The sequence below is a fragment of the Meles meles genome, chromosome 4, assembly GCF_922984935.1.
Source record: "Meles meles chromosome 4, mMelMel3.1 paternal haplotype, whole genome shotgun sequence".
NCBI lineage: Eukaryota > Metazoa > Chordata > Mammalia > Carnivora > Mustelidae > Meles > Meles meles.
The window spans coordinates 77,113,421-77,134,187 of record NC_060069.1 but is presented as its reverse complement, the minus strand read 5'-3'; the positions used below and the strand labels follow the sequence as shown (position 1 = coordinate 77,134,187).

At 35.1% G+C, this 20,767-nt stretch overlaps 1 protein-coding gene across 7 annotated transcripts in view; it reads right to left on the bottom strand.

The window, feature by feature from the left end:
- The window catches only part of IFT80 (intraflagellar transport 80), a 114,710-nt gene that overhangs the window by 52,993 nt on the left and 40,950 nt on the right, over positions 1-20,767 (bottom strand). For all 7 annotated transcript variants that reach the window (XM_046003131.1, XM_046003125.1, XM_046003128.1 and 4 more), the window contains 2 exons: positions 17,316-17,405; positions 16,442-16,579 (listed from right to left, as the gene is read on the bottom strand). In XM_046003131.1, coding sequence (XP_045859087.1) covers positions 16,442-16,579; positions 17,316-17,405 — 228 coding nt within the window. The remainder of the gene's footprint in view (positions 1-16,441; positions 16,580-17,315; positions 17,406-20,767) is intronic.

Sequence of the window (20,767 nt, the reverse complement as noted above, 5' to 3'; positions counted from 1 at the left end):
GCAGGGAGTCCAGCTTGAGATTCTCTCTCTCCTTCTCCCTCTGTCCCAACCCTGCTGCTGTACTCTCTCAAATAAATAAGTAAATTTTTAAAAGTAAATAGAGAGACTTTTAATACTCTAAACCTCTTCTCTTCCCCAAATATGCCATGGAATATTCACGTTTTTGTTTCAAACTCTAGAAAGAAATAAGGCAGCCTCCCTAGATGTAATTTTGTGATAGTAGTAGTAAGAACCGTGAAGATGAATTTTTAAATATCCCTCTCACTTAACATTTAACACTTATCTTTTGCTTTAACGTAACTATTCCTTACTTTAGGACATGCCCAGGCCAGGAGCATCTATATTCCCTGTGATCTTGTTAGAAATGTAAATTAATGGACCCAACTCCTCTGAGGGCCAGGAAACTTTTAATAAGAGTTCTTTTGGGGATTCTTAAGCATAGCAAAGTTAGGACACTGGTTCTTAACTCTGGTGGCACATTAGAATCACCTGGGGTGCTTTTATAAAAAAGATAACAAAACCCAGGGACCCAATCAATTAAGTCTGGAAATTCTTGGGATGGGATCTGGGTACATTTTTTCAAGTTCTCTATGTGATTTTAACATACAGCCACTGTTCTACGAGAAAAGCAAAATCTGTAATTTGGTCTAAGACTATCATTAACAACTGGCTCACTGTTAATACCCTGCCAATTCATCTCCCAGCTCTTGAGAAAATTACATGACCCATGTCTTGGCCTCTAATCCAGCTTCTCATATTTATGCGTAAACTTGTTTTTTTACATTTGTTACCAAGTCCAAGCTTGCTCTGCTCACCACATGACAGGGCAATTAAGTTGATAGGCTAGATGTTGGGGCAAGGAGAGTGACTTTGGTTGGAAAGAAAGACCATGTAACCTCTTTGTCTTTGATCAGTTGATCTTTGAGTACAGGAATCTAGTAATGTAGTTTCTGTATATCCTTCCTCATCTCCTCGAGTGAGTTAGATTTTGGGTAAAAAGCAGTTTTTGCAAAACTTATCTGTAACATGCCTGAGTGCAGAGCTAAGTAGAACTTTCTAAGCAAGGGAAATCAAGGCAATATGGAGTCAGACATGCTAAGTTTCTCCTTGTTACACATTCATCAACCTAATTTTTCCTCTTTCACTTTTTATTATTAGACTTCCAACAAACTAAAGTAGGAAGAGTAATAGAAAGCACTGGTTTTCAAACTTTAGTGTGCATTAGAATTACCTAGAGAGATTGTTAAAATAGATTACTGGACCCACTCCAGTTTCTCTGATACAGTAGATGTAGGGTGGGTACGGCCAAAACGGGTTAGATGACACCATGAGACTGCAGATGGCAAGATCCAGACTGTGGGAAACTACAGGACATGACCCAGTTTCTTTAACTACAGAAAATTACAAAGGGAAAAAAATTTGGAAGGGGAACTTACAGATCAATCACAATGACTGTACCTTATTTGCATCTTAATTTCAACAAACTGAAAAAGAAAAGAGTTGAAAAATTTGAACAGTGATTGAATATTTGCTAATATTAGGAATTTTTAATTGTTTTAGGTGGTTGTCCACTATAAGCAACATGAAAATTAAGAGATATCCTCCCCCTTCCCTTTTTCCTGTATCTGATTTTAAGTAGTATCTTTTTACACCCAGTTAATATCTGCAAGCAACCTTATTCTACTTCTCATACACTTCCATTCTACTCTCATTTTTGCAATGTGTACCTATAGCTGATACCTACTATACTGTATCCTTCACAGACATTTTGTCTTAGTTCTCAGTAAATATGTATCTTGTGCTCACAATCAGTACTTATTTTGCTATAACCCCAGTCATATTATTAATCTGAAGCTAATTCTCCAGTAGACTCCTTGAAATACTAATGGGAACCACATTCCTTGAGTCCTTGTATGTTTATACCAGTTTGCTTCTGACCTTTAAAGTTCAGAATGGCCAGATATAAAATGTTTGGCTCACCTATTCTTTGAGCATCCTATGTTTACCTATAGTCTAGCATAAAGTGTTGTTATCAAAGTCTAGAGACATTTTCATTTTCTCCCCTGTATGAGTGACTTAGTCTTCTCCTTGGATGTCCACAGAATTCTCTTCTTTTTCTTTAAACTCCTATAGCTTTGTTTTGTTTTGTTTTAGCATATATCTGAGTGTTGGCTATCTGGGTCAATTCTCCTAGGTATCTGGTATGCCTTTTCAATATCAATTTTAAATCCCTTATGTTTGAGGAAATCTTTCTTGAGTGGTAGCTTTTAGTATTTGTTTTGTTCATAACTTTGGGCTTCTCCTTTGAAGACTACTATTACATATACTTCGCATCTTTACCTTCTGTATCTTTTCTATTAAAAACTTTGTATCTCTTTTGCCCTTTCCTTGCTTCCATTTTACTTCCTATTATCCCTTAGGGCAATATCCATTGTTTATTTGCCTTAGATTCCTTCTAGTTTCATCTTCACTTCTGTAATAATTTTTCCCTTTTTTATAATTCCCTTCTGAGTTCTGCCATCTCTCCTTAAAAACCTCCCTTTCTCTAGTCACATCATTTCTTAATTTTCCTAGTTTTGATTTATATGGTTATTTCATAGCTTTTGCATGTTTTTAATATCCTTCAACTTGTTTTGAATTATTTGGCAGGACTTGTCTATTTATGGCATGCCTTCATTATCTTTGGCAACATTATGTAATTGGACTAAGATCCTGTTCTGCGACTATGATCCTACAGATTTCTGTCTAGTTTCAACTTCTATTTGAACTGATTGGCCTGTCTCACTTTCAGGCATTTATTGGCAATTTGGGAGTTCTTTTCTCATGATCTGAGAAATCTAGCTGCCTTTCCTCTGCTTCTTCACACACAGATGCTGAGACTATGTTTGCGTGTCAACAGTATTTTGGAAAACTACTTGGATTTGGGAGTTTGTAGGAATATGTTATCATCTAAGTTTTGTTGTAGTGGCTGTCTGTGGAATGTTGGTTATACTCTTACTTTCTGTTTTATGGGGAGATTTGAAAAGACTCAAAATTATGACACTATACCCAAAAACATAGATAAATCTCACAGACATATGGTTGAATGAAAAAAAATAGACAAAAGTAAAAATACTGTATGATTCCATTTATATAAAAGTCACAAGCAGGCAAAACTAAACTATGATGACATAGAATAGCAGTTACAATAGAGGAGTAACTAGCTGGGAGGAAACCCAGTGAAAGTTTCTGGGTGTTTAATATTTTTCATATCAGTGAGTGGTGGTTTCTTGGGTATTTACATATGTAAAAATTTACTGAGCTTACACATAAGATACTGTATATGTTATATCTTAATTTTAAAAAAATGCTGCCTCTGCCATTATCTTTCCCCCTTAACCTATTTTTATTGAAATTGTGCTTTGCTTTCATAGTTTGAGTGTTTTGAGACATAACATAATATTGAACTAAAGTAAATATACAACATCAATACTAAAAAGTAAAAAGACACATACAAATATATTTGCAGTAATCATAACCATGTAAAAATATGTCTGTTCAGAGGCACCTGGCTGGCTTAGTCAATACAGCATGTGACTCTTGATCTCAGGGTTTTAAGTATAAGCCCCATGTTGGGTGTAGAGATTACCTAATGAAAAAAAGTTAAAAAAAAAAAAGTGTCTGAAGACTTGAAAGGTACACAGGTTCATACAAATATGAAAATATTAATTTGGGGGTATGTTATGATTATCACATTATATTTTGTTTTTTGTTTTCATTATTTTTGTTATATTGATTTTTTGCTGCTAATTTCCTCAAAATATCAGCTTTTCTGTTTATCTAATTAAACTGTTTAATATTAATCACTATTTGTGCCTTCACAATACTGGTGAAGTAGTCCATCTTTCCCCCCTAACTCAAAGCAATAAATTGATTGCAGCAACCACAGTTTTCTTAGGATACAGAGTATGAAAAGGTAAACAAATACTAATTTTGGCTTGGTTAAGAACAAATAATTTCTAAAAACAAGATAAGCAAAGAACAGAAAAAAAGCAATAGAAAAAGCAGTAATTATAAGATAAGTTTATAAAACACAAATGTGATCTGTATTTACAATATGTTATTCAAGTAAAACATCAATGTTACTTTGAGCTGTCTATAAAGAAGCACTATGTCACTGAGCAAGAGCACAGCAGTTGTTGGTGGGCATGCTTTTGAGAGATTTAGCAATATTTTTTTCTAAAGCTATCTTGAAAAATTTTAAGGCTGGCCAGTTTGGTTTTGACTCTGGCACCTCCCCAAATACCCAGAACGTTGATGGTATTCTATGGCCAACCCAAATTCTCCCCATAAAGGGCCATCTCCCTGTGTAATAGTATTTTATAGCTCTCTCCTTACTCTCTCATTTGAAATCTGCTCTCAACTAGCCAAATACTTGGAAAAGGACCTGAAAAGAATAATTTCTTAAGTCAAAGCAATAAAATTATTAGAAATTTTGTTAACGATAAGGTGGTGAAAGCCTTCCCCAGGGTATTTCCACCCACATACTCATTGCCACATACTCATGGCCCTGAACTTCAGTTACAAAGACACAATCTTCTATTACTATTGTAACAAATTACCACAAACTTAGAAAAGTTCATAGATCATAAATCCAGCACTGTTTTCACTGAGCTAAAACAAGGTGTTGTTGGTAAGTCTACATTTCTTCTTAGAGGCTGTAGGAGAGGATCCATTTCCTTGCTCATTCAGGGTCTTAGCAGAATTCAGTTTCTTACAGCTGTAGGATGGAAGTACTCATTTCTGTGCAGGCCACTGGTAGCTTCTAGAGGCACCTGCATTCGTCTGCTGCGGAGCCTTTTCGCCATCTTTAAAGCCAGCAACAGCAGAATGAGTTGCTCTTACTTTGAATCTCCTCCTCCTTCATCCTTTAACCCAGCTGGGAAAGAGTCTCTGCTTTTAAGGATTTACAATTAGACTGGGCCAATCTGAATAATCCAGGATAGTCTTACCATCTAAAGGTCCATACCTTTAATCATATCGTCAAAGTTCCTTCTACCTTTTAAGGTGACATAATCACAGGTTCTGGGGATGAGGGCATGGATATCTTTGGGGGCCCATTATTTGACCTACTGTGAAATTATAGCAGTCAATTTAGGGATTTTATTATTTATCTTTTTTTTCAAGATTTTATTTATTTGAGAGAGCACACATGAGAGAGCACGAAGGAGGGGGGAAGGGCAGAGAGAAAGGGAGAACCAGACTCCCCACTGAGCAGGGAGTCCAACTTGGGGCTCCATGCCAGGGTCCTGGGAGCAGAAGGCAGACACTTAATAGACTGAGCCACCCAGGTGCCCCAATTTGGAGATTTTAAGTTTTTTTTCTCTAAAGATTCAGAGTCAAATATAAGCATAAACATATTAACCGGTACTTTTGCCACTTTTTCAAGTAGTTTGGGGTTTGTGGTTTTGGCTTTCAAAAGGTTCATTCACAGTTAAAAAGAAACTTAATAATAATTTGATCATGTTGCCGCCAAGCGGTAGTAGAATCTTGGTATTATTCACATGGTATCAAATTCTCAAGGATATCCAAAAGAAATGATTTAAAAATTACTGAACAAGTTGTTTTTAGAAAGAAAAAAATCAAAATGGCTTTACAACATCAAGCAAAATATGCATTTCATAGTCTACCATTAAGTTACACAGAAAGCATTGAAATTATACAGGCACACCTTATTTTATTACACTTTATTGGCTTTTGAAGATACTGCATTTTTTATAAATTGAGGGTTTGTGGAAACCTGTAACAAGCCAGTCTATTGACGCTGTTTTTTCTAACATATCTGCTCACTTTGTGTCTCTGTGTAACAATCTGGCAATTCTACAATATTTCAAACTTTCTCAATATTATTATATGTGTTATAGTGAACTTTGATCAGTGATGTTATCATTGTAATTGTTTTGGGGCACCATGAACCAAGTCCATATAAGACAGCAACCACAATCCTAATCAATCAGCAGCCATCCACACTAAAGCAAGACCCTCCACCAGCAAAGATTATGACTCACTGAAAGCTCAGATGATGGTTAGCCTTTTTTAGCATGAAGTATTTTTTAATTAAGGTATATAAATATCTTTTTTAGGCATAATGCTATTGCACACTTAATAGACTATAATGTAGTGCAAACATAACTTTTACATGCATTGGGAAATAAAAAGTTTCATTTTGCTTGCTGTATTCTGATATTCGCTTTATTGCAGTGGTCTGGAACCAAGCCTACAAAATCTCTGAGGCACATCTTTAAGAAAAAACAAGCTATTTTTTTCATGAATACTTCCTGATAGTATGAAAAAATTAGACTCTGAAACAGAATATTCCTCAGAGAAAATATGAACATCTTAGAATCCTGAGGGGAAATTCCTTAAGGACCAATTTTAGATTATTAAAATTTAAACAGATGATACTGATATGGCCTAATGGTCTGGGAAAAAAAAAATCTATAGAATTTCTTTAAAAAGGGAAGAGGGGGGCACCTGGGTGGCTCAGTTGGTTAAGCAGCTGCCTTGGCTCAGGTCATGATCCTGGAGTCCTGGGATGGAGCCCCTCATTGGACTTCCTGCTCAGCAGGGAGTCTGCTTCTCCTTCTGACCCTCTCTCTCCTCATGCTCTCCCTCTCAAATAAATAAAATCTTAAAAAAAAAAAATAAAAAGGAAAGAGGTTCAGAAGGGAAAGATAATTTAACTTAAAATGATGAAATAAAAAGAAATAACATCTTTCCTTAAATCAAAATAAAGGATTTAAAATTTTTACATGACTGATTTCTAGCACTAACTAATCAGAATATGTGGATATTGGAGTTTAGTTTATGAGGTATTTTTTTATGCAGAAGATACTATGAGAGAGATTGTAGAAGAGGAAATTACACCACTTCTCCAAATGGAGAGTGGAGGAACAATGACATACTGTGTAGAAGGAGTTAGTGGACTGGTCCATGTGCAACAAAAGCTTTTGCATGATTTTAGCATATGTACACTTAAAGAACATTTGTCAACAGAAGTGAAGTTCTGTGCTTCTAGACATAGATAATTAAATTTAGATTTTTAGGTACCAAAATCAGAAAAAAGCAATATCAAATTTGTGCTTATTGGTTAAAAAAAGAATCTCTAGTTATTAAAAAAAAAAACCCCACATTTTAATGTTTTTAAGGTATTTGACCAGAGAGAAATCTTACTTTAACCAAATTTAGTCTCATCCTAAGTACAGACATACCTAAAAACTTGCCAATACTCTGTCCCTTTTCTAGTCTCCCACAATTATAATCTTTGCCATTAAATAATCATGTTATTTAATTATCTGTTTATATATCAGTACTCTCAATAGAGGGTGTTACTCCTAGAGGACATATATGAATATTATTCTTTGACTAGCTAGAGTATCACAGAGAGCTTAGCACACATCAATATTTGTTAAATGAATGAATGAATGAATATGCCTGTGTCCTTAGCAAAGAATTCTTTCCCAGAGTTCAACCATGACTTCAACCTTTTTAAAATAGAAAAATCCAAGGAACAAATTAAAAGCCAGAGATTTAGAAATCTTAAAGTAGCTTTCTCAAAAACATCAACCAAACTGATTAAATGGATCAATTCTAGGAATAATCTAGTCAAAATGCTGCAATGTAAGTCATTGAGTTATACTGTTAAATAAATGTAAGCCATCAGAAACCAAAACAATGTCTTTTGTCTGTACAATGATCCATTAAAATGCAACATTTATGGAACACCTGCTATGTGTTACGTACTGATTTTAAGAAGATTAAAAATTAATTCTGTAATAGAACTCTGATTTTGTTATGCTTGGTGAATTTCCCAATTTCGGATAGTAGGGTCTCATACTGCAAAGAAAGCACAGTTCCTTGACCTGGCCTCTGGAAGATATCCCTGTAACCCTGTAGCCAGTTCTTCTTTTTGCTTAATGGTTTCTGCTACTTATATCCAAGTATAATAAAATATAGAATAAGTCTGAAGTTATAGGATCAGCCACAATTCTCTTGCACTGCTTGAGTTTTTCCCATTTCTAGTATACCATGTGCAGTGCTGCCTCTTCCTTGTAACAATCTTCCTATAAAACAAAGAAACAACACCCTACTACTACTTACAAGAAGAAGCAAGCAGGTATTTCCAATGGCCATGCAAGATGTATTACAGAATGGTGGAGTTGAAAAAAGTAATCACTTAGCTCAGTCCATTTAACTCTGTAAATTAACCACTGGAGTCTTGATCTTGACTCCAGGGCTCTATAACCATGTCATTACTACTCCTACATTAAAGTACATTACAAGATGGGGTGCCTGGGTGGTTTAGTGGATTAAGCATCTGACTCTTGATTTTGGCTTAGGTCACGAACTGAGGGTTGTGGGATTGAGCCCCACAGCCCGGCCTCGCACTCAGTACAGAATCTCCTTGACAGTCTCTCTTTCCCTCTGCCCCTCCCACTGCTCACATACTCTCTATCTAATAAATAAATAAAATCTTTAAAAAAATAAATTTAATATGCCATCATACTGCACAGCCAATACAGAGAACAATTGAGAATGCATTTATAAAGTGTTGACTTATTCATTAAAGGATTTTACATCCTTGAAAGAGAAGAGACCCTTTTTACCCTGTATTCTGTCAAACTGCTTAGGCACAGAGTTCCCCACCAACACAACAAGAAATATTTATACTAAAAAACAAGATTTAACTGTAAAAACTTACAAAAGCACCTCCCAAATGCCAATCTCACCTTTCTCTTTACTACTGCTATATAAATATACTAGATTAAAAGGATTCTCAAAAAAGCATATATCTTTAGCCAAGTCGGATGAATTCAGTTCATAAAAGTGTGTGTTTACAGATTAAGTTTAGGGGGAAGAGATGATAGATGCAAAGTTTCTTTCATTTCTGTGTTACACTAATGATTTTTAAAATCAATACTCTTTCTCATATCCCAGGAATTAGGAAATTGCAGGCTATCTTAAAATACATGTGTTGACATCCGTAACTGACAAGGAAAAGTTACATACAGCAGTAAGACCAGTTACTGCAGGTGAGGAATCACTGCAATTATTTTAATTGAATGGAAGAATGAATGAACAGAGGGAAGTCTTTTTATTACAATAACTAACAGAATATTCAAGAACACTGAAAAAAAAATGGCAGAAGTCTTACACAAGCAATAGCACCACCTGCTGATTAATAAAAGCAATAACGTAGGTTAATTTAAAAATCTGGCCAAAGGTATCTTTTACCTTGAATTCTGTTCCATTTAATAATATATTCTGTATATTTATTAATACTAATTTAACTTGAAAGTTTCTATTTCACATATTTGAATCATGTGTTTATTAAAAATCAAAGGTAAAAAAATTTTATTATCAAATGAAGAGAAAAATTATGGTACTATGGATTTTAATTTTTATTTCATAAGTAATATACTTGTACCATAATTTATTTTACTAACAACTCAATACTGTATAGTTTATTAAATTCCCTGACCACCTCACCTAAAATAATGCCATCTTTCTTACCCAGCCTTATTTTTTAATGTCATTTATTATCACTTAACATATTATATATTGATTCTGTTTATTTGTTTGTGTATAACTTTTCATCTGCTGGAATGAAAACTCTAGAGAACAGGGAATTTATTTTGTTTATTGCTGTTTCTTTAACACCTAGGGCACGTGCCTGGCATGTAATAGACACAATAAATATTCATGAAGGAATAAATGAATATGAAAATATTTGAACAAATGAATATGCAATGCATCTTTAAACTTCCTTGAAAGGATAATAGCTGTGTCAAAGATTCAAGGATCTAGATAGATTTTGCCAAATTATACTTGAGAAAAGTTGTACCACTTAATGCTCCCTTCACCGCTTTGTGAGGAGGCCCATTTTCCCATTTTCTGAAGAGTGAAAGTGGCATTACACTGTGATTTTTATTTGTATCATGAAGAGACTGATCATATTTTTGGGTTCTGCAGGCATTTACAATATACTTTTTATTCTTTGCTCATTTTTTTCAGTTCAAGATAATCTATTTGATTCCTTTTTATAATTTCTCTATTGATATTTTCTTTTTAGACTTTGTTCTTCTGGTTTTTTTCTTTAAAAAATTTATTTCTATTATTTTAGAGAGCAAGTACGCTCGGAGAGGGGTTGAGAGGGACAAAGGAGAGGGAGAGAGAGAATCCCAAGCAGACTAGACTCCCCACTAAACATAGAGCAGGATGTGGGGCTTGATCTCACAACATTTGGTTCATGACCTGAACCAAAACCAAGAATCAGATGCTTAACTGACTGCACCAGCCAGAGCCCCTGGTTTCGGTAATTCTTTATCTGTGGTTTTATTTAGCACTTCAAGTATACTTAAATTCTTTGTCTAATAAATCCAATGCTGGGCTTTCTCAGGGATGGTTTCTATTTTTTTTTTTTTCTTTCTTGTGAATGGACCAAACTTCCCTGCCTCTTTTGTATGCCTTGTAATTTTTTGTTGAAAATTGACATTTTGGAGGCACCTGGGTGGCTCAGTGGGTTAAAGCCTCTGCCTTCGGCTCAGGTCATGGTCTCAGGGATCAAGCTGGGATCAAGCCCCGCATCGGGCTTTTTGCTCAGCAGGGAGCCTGCTTCCCCCTCTCTCTCTGCCTGCCTCTCTGCCTACTCGTGATCTCTCTGTGTCAAATAAATAAATAAATAATCTTAAAAAAAAAAAAAGAAATAAAATGGACATTTTGAATATTATAATGTGGTAATTCTGGAAATTAGATTCTCCTCCCTCCCCAGGGTTTGCTATTGTTGCTTTTTTTGGGCTACAGTCATTTGTCTTGTTTTTTAAAGATTTTATTTATTTATTTTAGAGAGAGAGAGAGAGAGAGAGAGTGTATGCGAGCACATAAGGGAGGGAAGGAGCAGAGGGAGAGGGAGAAGCAGACTCCCTGCTGAGCAGGGAGCCTGATGCGGGGCTCAATCTCAGGACCCCAGGATCATGACCTGAGCCAAAGGCAGACACTTAATGACTGAGCCACTCAAGTGCCCCCCTGAAGAACTTTTTAAAAACCTTTACTGCATCTGTACAATTGATACATGGTCATTAAGTTAAAGTTCACACTAAAAAAAAAAATCACATGAAGAAGGAAAAGATGACCCAAATACAGTTCTGGGTACAACTTTATCCACATAGTTAAAGATATGAGTATACAATTTTACACAAGTGGAATTACAGAACGACATGTTCTCCTATAACCTGGTCTTTTCATTAAATAACTTAACCAATGGCTATCTTTCCAGATTATTAAACATAATCTCCTTTTCCCATTTTTAATGAATTAAGGGTATTCCAGTTTAGGTATGATCAAATAATAACCTAATCAGTCCTATGGACATTCATTTCTAATTTTTATTATTATAACAATTATGTGATTAAATTGTTACGCATACATCTTTGTGTACTTGTACAATGATCTCTTTAGAGAAAATTCCTAGAGGTGAGATTACTAGGTCAAGGGATATATACATCTGACATTGGATATATATTTTAAAACTACCCTTTAAAAAGGTTGAATCAGCCCACATTCCCACCAACAGTGAGAAATGAGATAGCTCATTTCCTTCTACTTGAGTGAATCGGAGGTTTTAGGTCATTATTAATCTTTTCAATCTATTAGATAAAACACATGATTTTTTTATACTATCCATGAGTTAAATTGAACTTCCTTTCACGTTTTTACTGGTCACTTGGCATTTGTTTTGTGAACTGGCTGGTCATGTCATTTCACTATTTTCCATGTCATTTTCGCAATCTCTTGAACAGAGAATCTCTAGCAGATAGCTCTCCTCCTCCCCTCTACTTTGAGAATCATTGCAGTAGTCAGCATAACCCTCAAGTATGCAGACCTAATGTTTTAAAATTCGTGATCAATTATTTTAAATAAACTTGATATGTAAGGAATGATAGTGGTAGAACAGCTACTATCAGATTAGCCTTCTCACAAATAACACCTAGTCACTCCAGACAAGAAATAAAACAACTACTTGAAAACTGGAGAGCAATCAAAAGCAGACAGACAGCTACTCTGGAAAGCAGTTTGGCAGTTCCTCACAAAGCTATAAAGTTACTATTTAACCTAGTAATTTCATTCCTAAGTAAACCCAAAGAAATGAAAACATGTTTGTACAGACTTATATACATTCTTAGCAGCATTATTCATAATAATCAAAATTTGATACATTTGGAATGGATAAACATAATGTTATATTCATATAATGGAATACTATTTGTTCATAAAGAAGGAATAAATTACTGATGAATGAAACAATGTGGATGAACCTTGAAAACATTATACTAAGTGAAAGAAGCCAGTCACAGAAAACCACATACTATATTAATCCATTTATGTGAAATGGCCTGAATAGGGAAATCCATAGAAAAAGAAAGGTGAGTAGTAGTTGTCAGAGGCTGGGAGTTGGATAGGGAGAAATAGGGATTGATAGTAAATGAGTATGAGACTCCCTTTTTTTTTTTTTTTTTTTAAGATTTTATTTATTTGACAGACAGAGATCACAAGTAGGCAGAGAGGCAGGCAGAGAGAGAGAGGAAGGGAAGAAGGCTCTCCACTGAGCAGAGAGCACAATGCGGGGCTCGATCCCAGGACGCTGGGATCATGACCTGAGCCGAAGGCAGAGGCTTTAACCCACTGAGCCACCAAGGTGCCCCATGAGACTCCTTTTAGAGGAGACGAACATGTTCTAAAATTAGAGTGTGGTGGCTGCCTTATGAATACACTTAAAAACACGGAACTGTATACTTTAAATGGGTAAAATTATAGTATATAAATTATGTCTCAATAAAGCTGCTTTAAAAAAAAGCAGGCAGAAACTTGAGCGGAGTCAATGGTTGACAAAAGGAAACAGTATTGAGTAAATTTCCATTTTTTTACATCCTTTTATCTAAGAACAGACCCTAATTGATGCCAGGAGTTGTGGCTAAATCTCAGATAGAAACTTGCTGTCACTGGCCAAGAAATCAGAGGATAAAGCTCAGTGACCATGCAGATGGAAACAGACGGGAAAACTCCAGAAAGAAAAAGGCCACAGGGACTTCATCTTTCCACCAGAAGAAAGACAGAGACTAAAGTTTGAGTTTTGTCAAGGTAACTACCTGTTAACACACACACAGAAGTCAGTGCTCTTTAGAGAAACCTAACAGAATCTAGAATCTTTACTACGTGAACAATAGTCCACAATGTTCAGAATACAATTCAAAATTATATAAACACACAAGAAAAATGACACAAGAAAAAAGTCAATTGATGACAAAATGCTAGAATTAGCAGATAATGATTTTAAAGAAGATATTATAACCAAGACCTTACTAGAAAATATCATTTTGGACATTGTAACAACAGAGAAAATCTCAGCAGAGAAATAAGAACTATGAAAGAATAACCAAATTGAAGTTCTAGAAGTACAAAATACAGTATCAGAAATTAAAATTCACCAGACAGGCTTATGAAAGGATTGAAGATAACCAATGAAAGGATTAGTAACTTGAAGATACGTCAACAAAAATTATCCAATTAGAAATCTCCCTGCTGATCTCAGAATACATTTCCCTAAAAATGCTAAATCTAATAAGGTTACTACTTAAAATGTATCAGTGGCTCACTACTGCCTGAAAATAAAATCCAATCTACTTTTAATTTTTCTAACAGACTATAATTCCTTGTCTTTGTATGTTGTTTCCTCTCCTATACCACTGTTCCTTTGATACCAAAGCAATATTTCCAATATTTGAATATTATCATGTCACTAGCCACCATCTGTGGCTTTCTACTAACTCACATACCAGTTTTTCAACTTCATTATTTTAGCTGTTCAAAGGAAGTCTTATATTGGATGCTCAAATAGAAAAACTGATTAATGTAGAGCATTTCTGGTTGCAGCTGGAAAGGATGACCAGGACCTCAGCCTCCTCACCTCCTTTCTACCCTACAGCAACTCCTAAGAGTGCTTCACAGAAAATAACTTGATTTTTAAACGCTAGACTCTTTTACATGGCAAACATAGATCTGGTCCAAGAATATCTTTTCGGTATTATCTCCTGGTACTATCCCATGCAAAATCTTGCATAAAAGGCACCACACTTGGATACCCAAAGGCTCCTTCTGACTGCAACTCTCATCTCCCAACTTGTCTCCTTGAAGAACTACTAATTCTTCAAGCCTCAGCTCTCCAATCAATATTCACAGGCAGAACTAAGCTCTTCCACACCTTCATAGCGCTTGCACAAAATAATCCTCCTATATAGCATTTGTCACATTGTACTATGAATCTTATAGCCTGATTCTATACTAGACTGTCAACAACTTGAGTGAAAATCTCTACATCTATTACCAGTTTCTAAAATACTCTGATGAGCAGTATACATGCGATGTCTATTGAATAAAAGAAAATATAGATAAGTGCTAATCTCAAATCCTTAAAAAACTGTTACAATTCTTCAGTCTGAATAAGGTAAAAGAAAAATCCTTTTAGAAAGTTTACTTTTCCAGAATAGTTAACATTCTAAAAACAGGCCTGGTGTTTAATAAAGTAAATCTTTAATTCAGTCATTCAAATCAACTCAACACCCCACACTTTTAAATTTTTAAATATTTTCATCAAAATGGCAATTTAAAGATTTGTCTATTTTTTCAAGATTTTATTTATTTATTTGAGAGAGAGAGAGCTACACAGAGAGAGAGCATGAGCAGAAGGAAGGGGTAGAGAGAGAGGGAGCAACAGACTCCCACTAAACAGGGAGTTTGACATAGAAGTGGATCCGAAGACCCTGGAATCATGACCTAAGCAGAAGGCAAATGTTTAACAGACTGAGCCACACAGGCACCCTTATCTATTTATTTTAAAAGAAGAGAGAGAGAGAGCAAGCAGAAGCAGGGTGAAGAGGGAGAATCATCAAGCAGACTCCCCACTGAGCATAGACCCTAACACAGGGCTGGATCTCAGGACCCTGAGATCATGCCCTGAGCTGAAACCAACAGTCAGATATTCAACCAACTAAACCACCCAAGTACCCCAAAATGGCAATTTAAAATTATCATGCTTAAATCGACTTATAAGTGAATTATTGAGTATCTACTGTGTTATATAGATAATAGAGAACCATTGACCTATGGAATCTTATAAACTATCTAGGGAGCCAACAATAACATACATAAAATGAAAATGGAAAATATAAAAGCATAATACATTGTGAGAATGAGTACATATTCTATAGACTTAGAATCACCACTGAAATATTGGATGAAAATGAGATTATCTGATACAACATCCTAATTTATAACTAAAAAAAGAGAGACTTTATATGAGAGGAAAGTAGAAAAGCAGATAAATACCTGTGGAAGGTATGAAGAAATGAAATTAAACACAAGATGGGCCTTAAAGAATGGGTAGAATTCAGCAAGTATAAGACAGTGGTGAGAGCATTCCACAGAAAGGAAAAGATGAGTAAGGATGGTCAGAGAAGATTCATGAGCCTAATTTGAGCACAGATACAAATTAGGGAGTTGTAAGGGAAAGACTGAATGGATTTTATGGTATTACAGTTCAGAGAGCTTCTAAAGCCAGGCATATTTTGAAGCCATATGAAGCCAGACTTCATATTTCATGTGATAGAAAACTTATAAAGCAGATCATTTATAAAACTTCAATAATTCTAACTTAATGGTCCTGGTTTACACTCAAGGAAAATAAGCCACAGAACAATTATGTGATTTCCTCTTAGTTAGGAATAGTACAGAATAACCCCACTCATCACTCGGCTGCTTCTGGAACACTCTCTCATTATTCAAGTTCAATGGGTGAATGTTGTTGAGCTTGGCTGTTTGTTTAGGTTCTAAATAGAATTTGTACAAAGAAGGGTATGTATACTCTCTTGTGAGGAAAAGGTCCTCCATGTATGCAAACATGAATTCTTGACAAAAACCCAACTCCTTTGGTTTAAAAATAATCATTTTTAAAACTTACTATTAATTCCATGCCAAAACATGCAACTGAAATTTCTATATGAAACATATTGACAGTTTAAAAAAAAAAGCTCAAAAACTGAACTCTCCATGTTGATTGGGTATAAATTTTAATACTTTAGCTACTTCACCATCTTCTATAATCATGCTTAAAATCAGTATTTCCAGAAAGACAAATAATAGAGAATGTACTCATTCTTCAAATTCAACTTAGAGTTTATATGGTCCCATAAATCTGGAATTGATTGAACTAGCATATTCAGAAGGCAAATCAGAAAGATGCAGTCAAACACATTCACTGAAATTTTTTTTTAAAGATTGAGAACCAGGTGTGTTATGCATAATCACATTTATGACAGTACATCTGTGATTGTTCACCATTATAACTTACCCCAGTTTTATCACACAAGCGTAAAGTATGAAACGATCCGACAGCAAATAACTCTCCATCTGGAGCCCAGGCAACTGAGGTAATAGGATGCTCGTGAGGTTGTGAATTGTACAAAGGACGGCCATAACTATCCCATACCTAAAAAAACAAAGTTTTAAAAATCTTTTATAACAGTCACCATATTATTACAAAAAAGTTTGTCCTAACAGTAGGTATCAATTAGAGATTTAGAAATCAACACTTTATAATAGTACTAATTAAATGTCTTTACTATCACATAAGGGGGGAAGCTGTATTCTTTAAAACCTAAATATCTCAAAAAAAAATTTTTAACATTGTAATAATTTTCCAATTTCACTAAATCTTTGGTTAATCATACAACCTATACATTTTGAGTCCTTTTAAATTTAACAACAAAGTTTTAAAATATTCAATTTTTTGCTTAAAATTTTTGGTCAGTAAGTGCTCTATCAACTTTACCTAAAAGTATTTATTTCAGTTAAATTTCCTCTAACTCCAGTTACATTAAATCTTATTTATAGTATAGATTATTTTGGTCTGAAGCTGAACAATGTTTAATAAACCAGTAAGATTGATTTTTAAAACTTCACTTGAGTTAATTTAAATAACCAGTAAAACCAGGAGTTTTATTTATGTTCCTGCTCATTAAATCAAATTCTATAGGTCAGTAAGATAGGTCAATGAGAAAGTCAACACTTTAAAATACCACTTAAAATTATAAAATAACCATTTGCCAAATCATTTGAGTTAAAAGATACAGCTAAAGTAAAAGACTAAAAGAATATTATTTGCTAAATACTTTTCACCTACATTTAATTCTTTCAACCAGATGATAAATTCAAAAATCATATACCTTATATTTACAGTCCTCACCAGCAGACAAAATCAGATCATTGACAGAGTTCCAATCTACTTTTAGAATAATGCCATCATGAGCTTTCCACTATGAGGAAAAAAAAAAAAAAAGATTTAATTATACCTTTAAGAACACTAGGAAGTTTTGTTTTGTTTTGCTTTTTTTTTTTTTAAGAAAAGACAGTTTGCCTCTCTAATGATTCTCTATCCTGTCTTTGGAGATTCCCATCTTTCTTTGATAGCTGTTACGCATAACCTCATTTGCTTGCTTCATTTCTAATTTAAAGTAATGAAAACACTTAGGATTATGACATCCACTATACAGCTTACTTCCTTATAAATCTCAATTGCCTGGACTACAGATGGAAAATCTCTTGCTATTAAAGTATTCCAAGCTTGACATGTGTGTGGTAACACTGGACTGAATCCAAATCTTACTTTTTTATACAGTTGATTCAGTTAAAGATAATGTCTTCAATTTTTTTTTGTCTTCATTCATTTTTTTTTAAAAGATTTTATTTATTTATTTGACAGAGAGAGATCACAAGTAGGCAGAGAGGCAGGTGGGGGGGACCAGGTTCCCTGCTGAGCAGAGAGCCCCATGCGGGACTCGATCCAGGACCCTGGGATCATGACCTGATCTGAAGGCAGAGGCTTTAACCCACTGAGCCATCCAGGCGCCCCTTGTCTTCATTCTTATTTACTAATTCTTTTCTTTTTAAAAAACTTATTATATGACCATCTTCTTTACTAGTTTGTTCATTCTCTTCTGCATATTTTCCTAAGCCTCATTCTTTTTACCTTCATGTCTCTGGTCACTGAACTACATAAGAAACCTGTATATAACCTTTGTTACCACATAACAAAAAGAGTTTTCCACAGATATGTATATATTCTATACATATATATACAATGCATTACATATATGTCACCCAGAAATTGATAATCTAATAATAGTAAATCTAATAATAAGTAAGCATGGATCCCCTCTTGCTCTTCAATACAATAAATTCATGTGCCCATTTAGCACATGCATTTTTCCATGTTTAGGCAGAATTATATAACTGAAAAAGAACTAATTTTCCTTGAAGATCACAGGTACATTTTAATGTCTGAGCCAATTATCTTCACATCAAAGAGTAACTGATGTTAAGGGCTCTCTTTCTATAGACCATTCCCAACCTACTTTTTCTTCTTTTTTTCTTTCAAGATTTTATTTAAATTCAAGTTAGTTAACTTTTAGTGTAGTATTAGTTTCAGGGGTAGAATTTAGTGATTCATCAGTTGCATATACCACTCAGGGCTCATTAAAACAAGTGCCCTCCTTAATATCCATCACCCATTTACCCCATCTTCCCACCCACCACCCCTCCAGCAAACTTCAGTTTGTTCTCTGTAGTTAAGAGTCTCTTATGGTTTACCTCCTTCTCTGTTTTTATCTTATTTTTCCTTCCTTTCTTTTATGTTCATCTATGTTGTTTCTCAAATACCACATATGAGTGAAATCATAGGGTATTTGTCTTTTTCTGACTGACTTATTTCACTTGGCATAATACCTTCTAGTTCCATCCATGTCATTGCAAATGGCAAGATTTGCAATGGTGAGTAATATTCCAGTGTGTGTGTGTGTGTGTGTGTGTACATATATATATATATATATATCTTTTTTTCATCAGTTGGTGAACATTTGGGCTCTTCCCATATTTTGGCTATTGTGGACATTGCTGCTATAAACACTGGGGTGCATGTGCCCCTTTGAATCACTATGTTTGTATCCTTTGGAATAAATACCTAGTAGTATAATTGCTGGGATGTAAGGTAGTTGCATTTTTAACTTTTTAAAAAAATTTTTTTAATTTATTTTTTATTTTTTTATTTGGCAGAGAGATATCACAAGTAGGCAGAGAGGCAGGCAGAGAGAGGGGGTGGGAAGCAGACTCCCCACTGAGTAGTGAGCCTGGTGTGGGCCTCGATCCCAGGACCCTGGGATCATGACCAGAGCCAAAGGCAGAGGCTTTAACCCACTGAGCCAACCAGGTGCCCCAATTTTAAACTTTTTTTGAAACCCCCATACTGGTTTCCAGAGTGCTGCATCAGTTTACATTCCCACCAACAGTGTAAGAGGGTTCTCCTTTCTCTACATCCCCATCAATATCTGTTGTCTCCTGAGTTATTTATTTTAGCCATTCTGACCTGTGTGAGGTGGTATCGTATTGTGGTTTTGATTCGTATTTCCTTAATGCCTAGTGATGTTGAGCATCTTTTCATGTGCCTGTTCGCCATTCGGATAGCTTCTTTGGAGAAATGTCTGTTTATGTCTTCTGCCCATTTCTTTATTGGATTATTTGTTCTTTGGGTGTTGAGTTTGTTAAGTTCTTTATAGACTTTGGCTACTAGCTCTTTATCTGACATGTCATTTGCAAATATATTCTCCCATTCTGTTGGTTGTCTTTTGGTTTTGTCAACCGTTTCCTTTGCTGTGCAAAAGCTTTTTATCTTGATGAAGTCCCAATAGTTCATTTTTGCTTTTGTTTCCCTTGCATCCAGGGACAAGTCTAGTAAGAAGCTGTTGTGGCCAAAGTCAAGAGGTTGCTGCCCATTTCCCCAACACTATTTTTGAAGAGACTGTCTTTTTTCCATTGGATATTCTTTCCTGCTTTGTCGAAGATTAGTTGACCAGAGTTGAGGGTCCATTTCTGGGTTCTCTATTCTGTTCCATTGATCTATGTGTCTGTTTTTGTGCCAGTACTATACTCTCTTGATGACTACAGCTTTATAATACAGCTTGAAGTCTGAGATTGTAATGCCCCCAGCTTTGGTTTTCTTTTTCAACATTATTTTGGCTATTCAGGGTTTTTTATGGTTCCCTACAAATTTTAGAATTGTTTGTTCTAGCTCTGTGAAAAATGCTGGTGTTATTTTTTTTTTCCCTTTTTATTAATTTTTTCAGCGTAACAGTATTCATTCTTTTTGCACAACACCCAGTGCTCCATGCAAAACGTGCCCTCCCCATCACCCACCACCTGTTCCCCCAACCTCCCACCCCTGACCCTTCAAAACCCTCAGGTTGTTTTTCAGAGTCCATAGTCTCTTATGGTTCGCCTCCCCTCCCCAATGTCCATAGCCCGCTCCCCCTCTCCCAATCCCACCTCCCCCTGGGGGTTGCTGGTGTTATTTTGATAGGAATTTCACTGAATGTGTAGATTGCTTTGGGTAGTATAGACATTTTAACAATATTTATTATTGCAATCCATGAGCATGGAATGTTTTTCTATTTCTTGTGTCTTCCTCAATTTCTTTCGTAAGTATTCTGTACTTTTTTACCTCTTTAGTTAGATTTATTCCTAGGTATCTTATGGTTTTTGGTGTAATTGTAAATGGGATTGATTCCTTGATTTCTCTTTCTGCTGCTTCATTATTGGTGTATAGAAATGCAACACACTTTTGTGC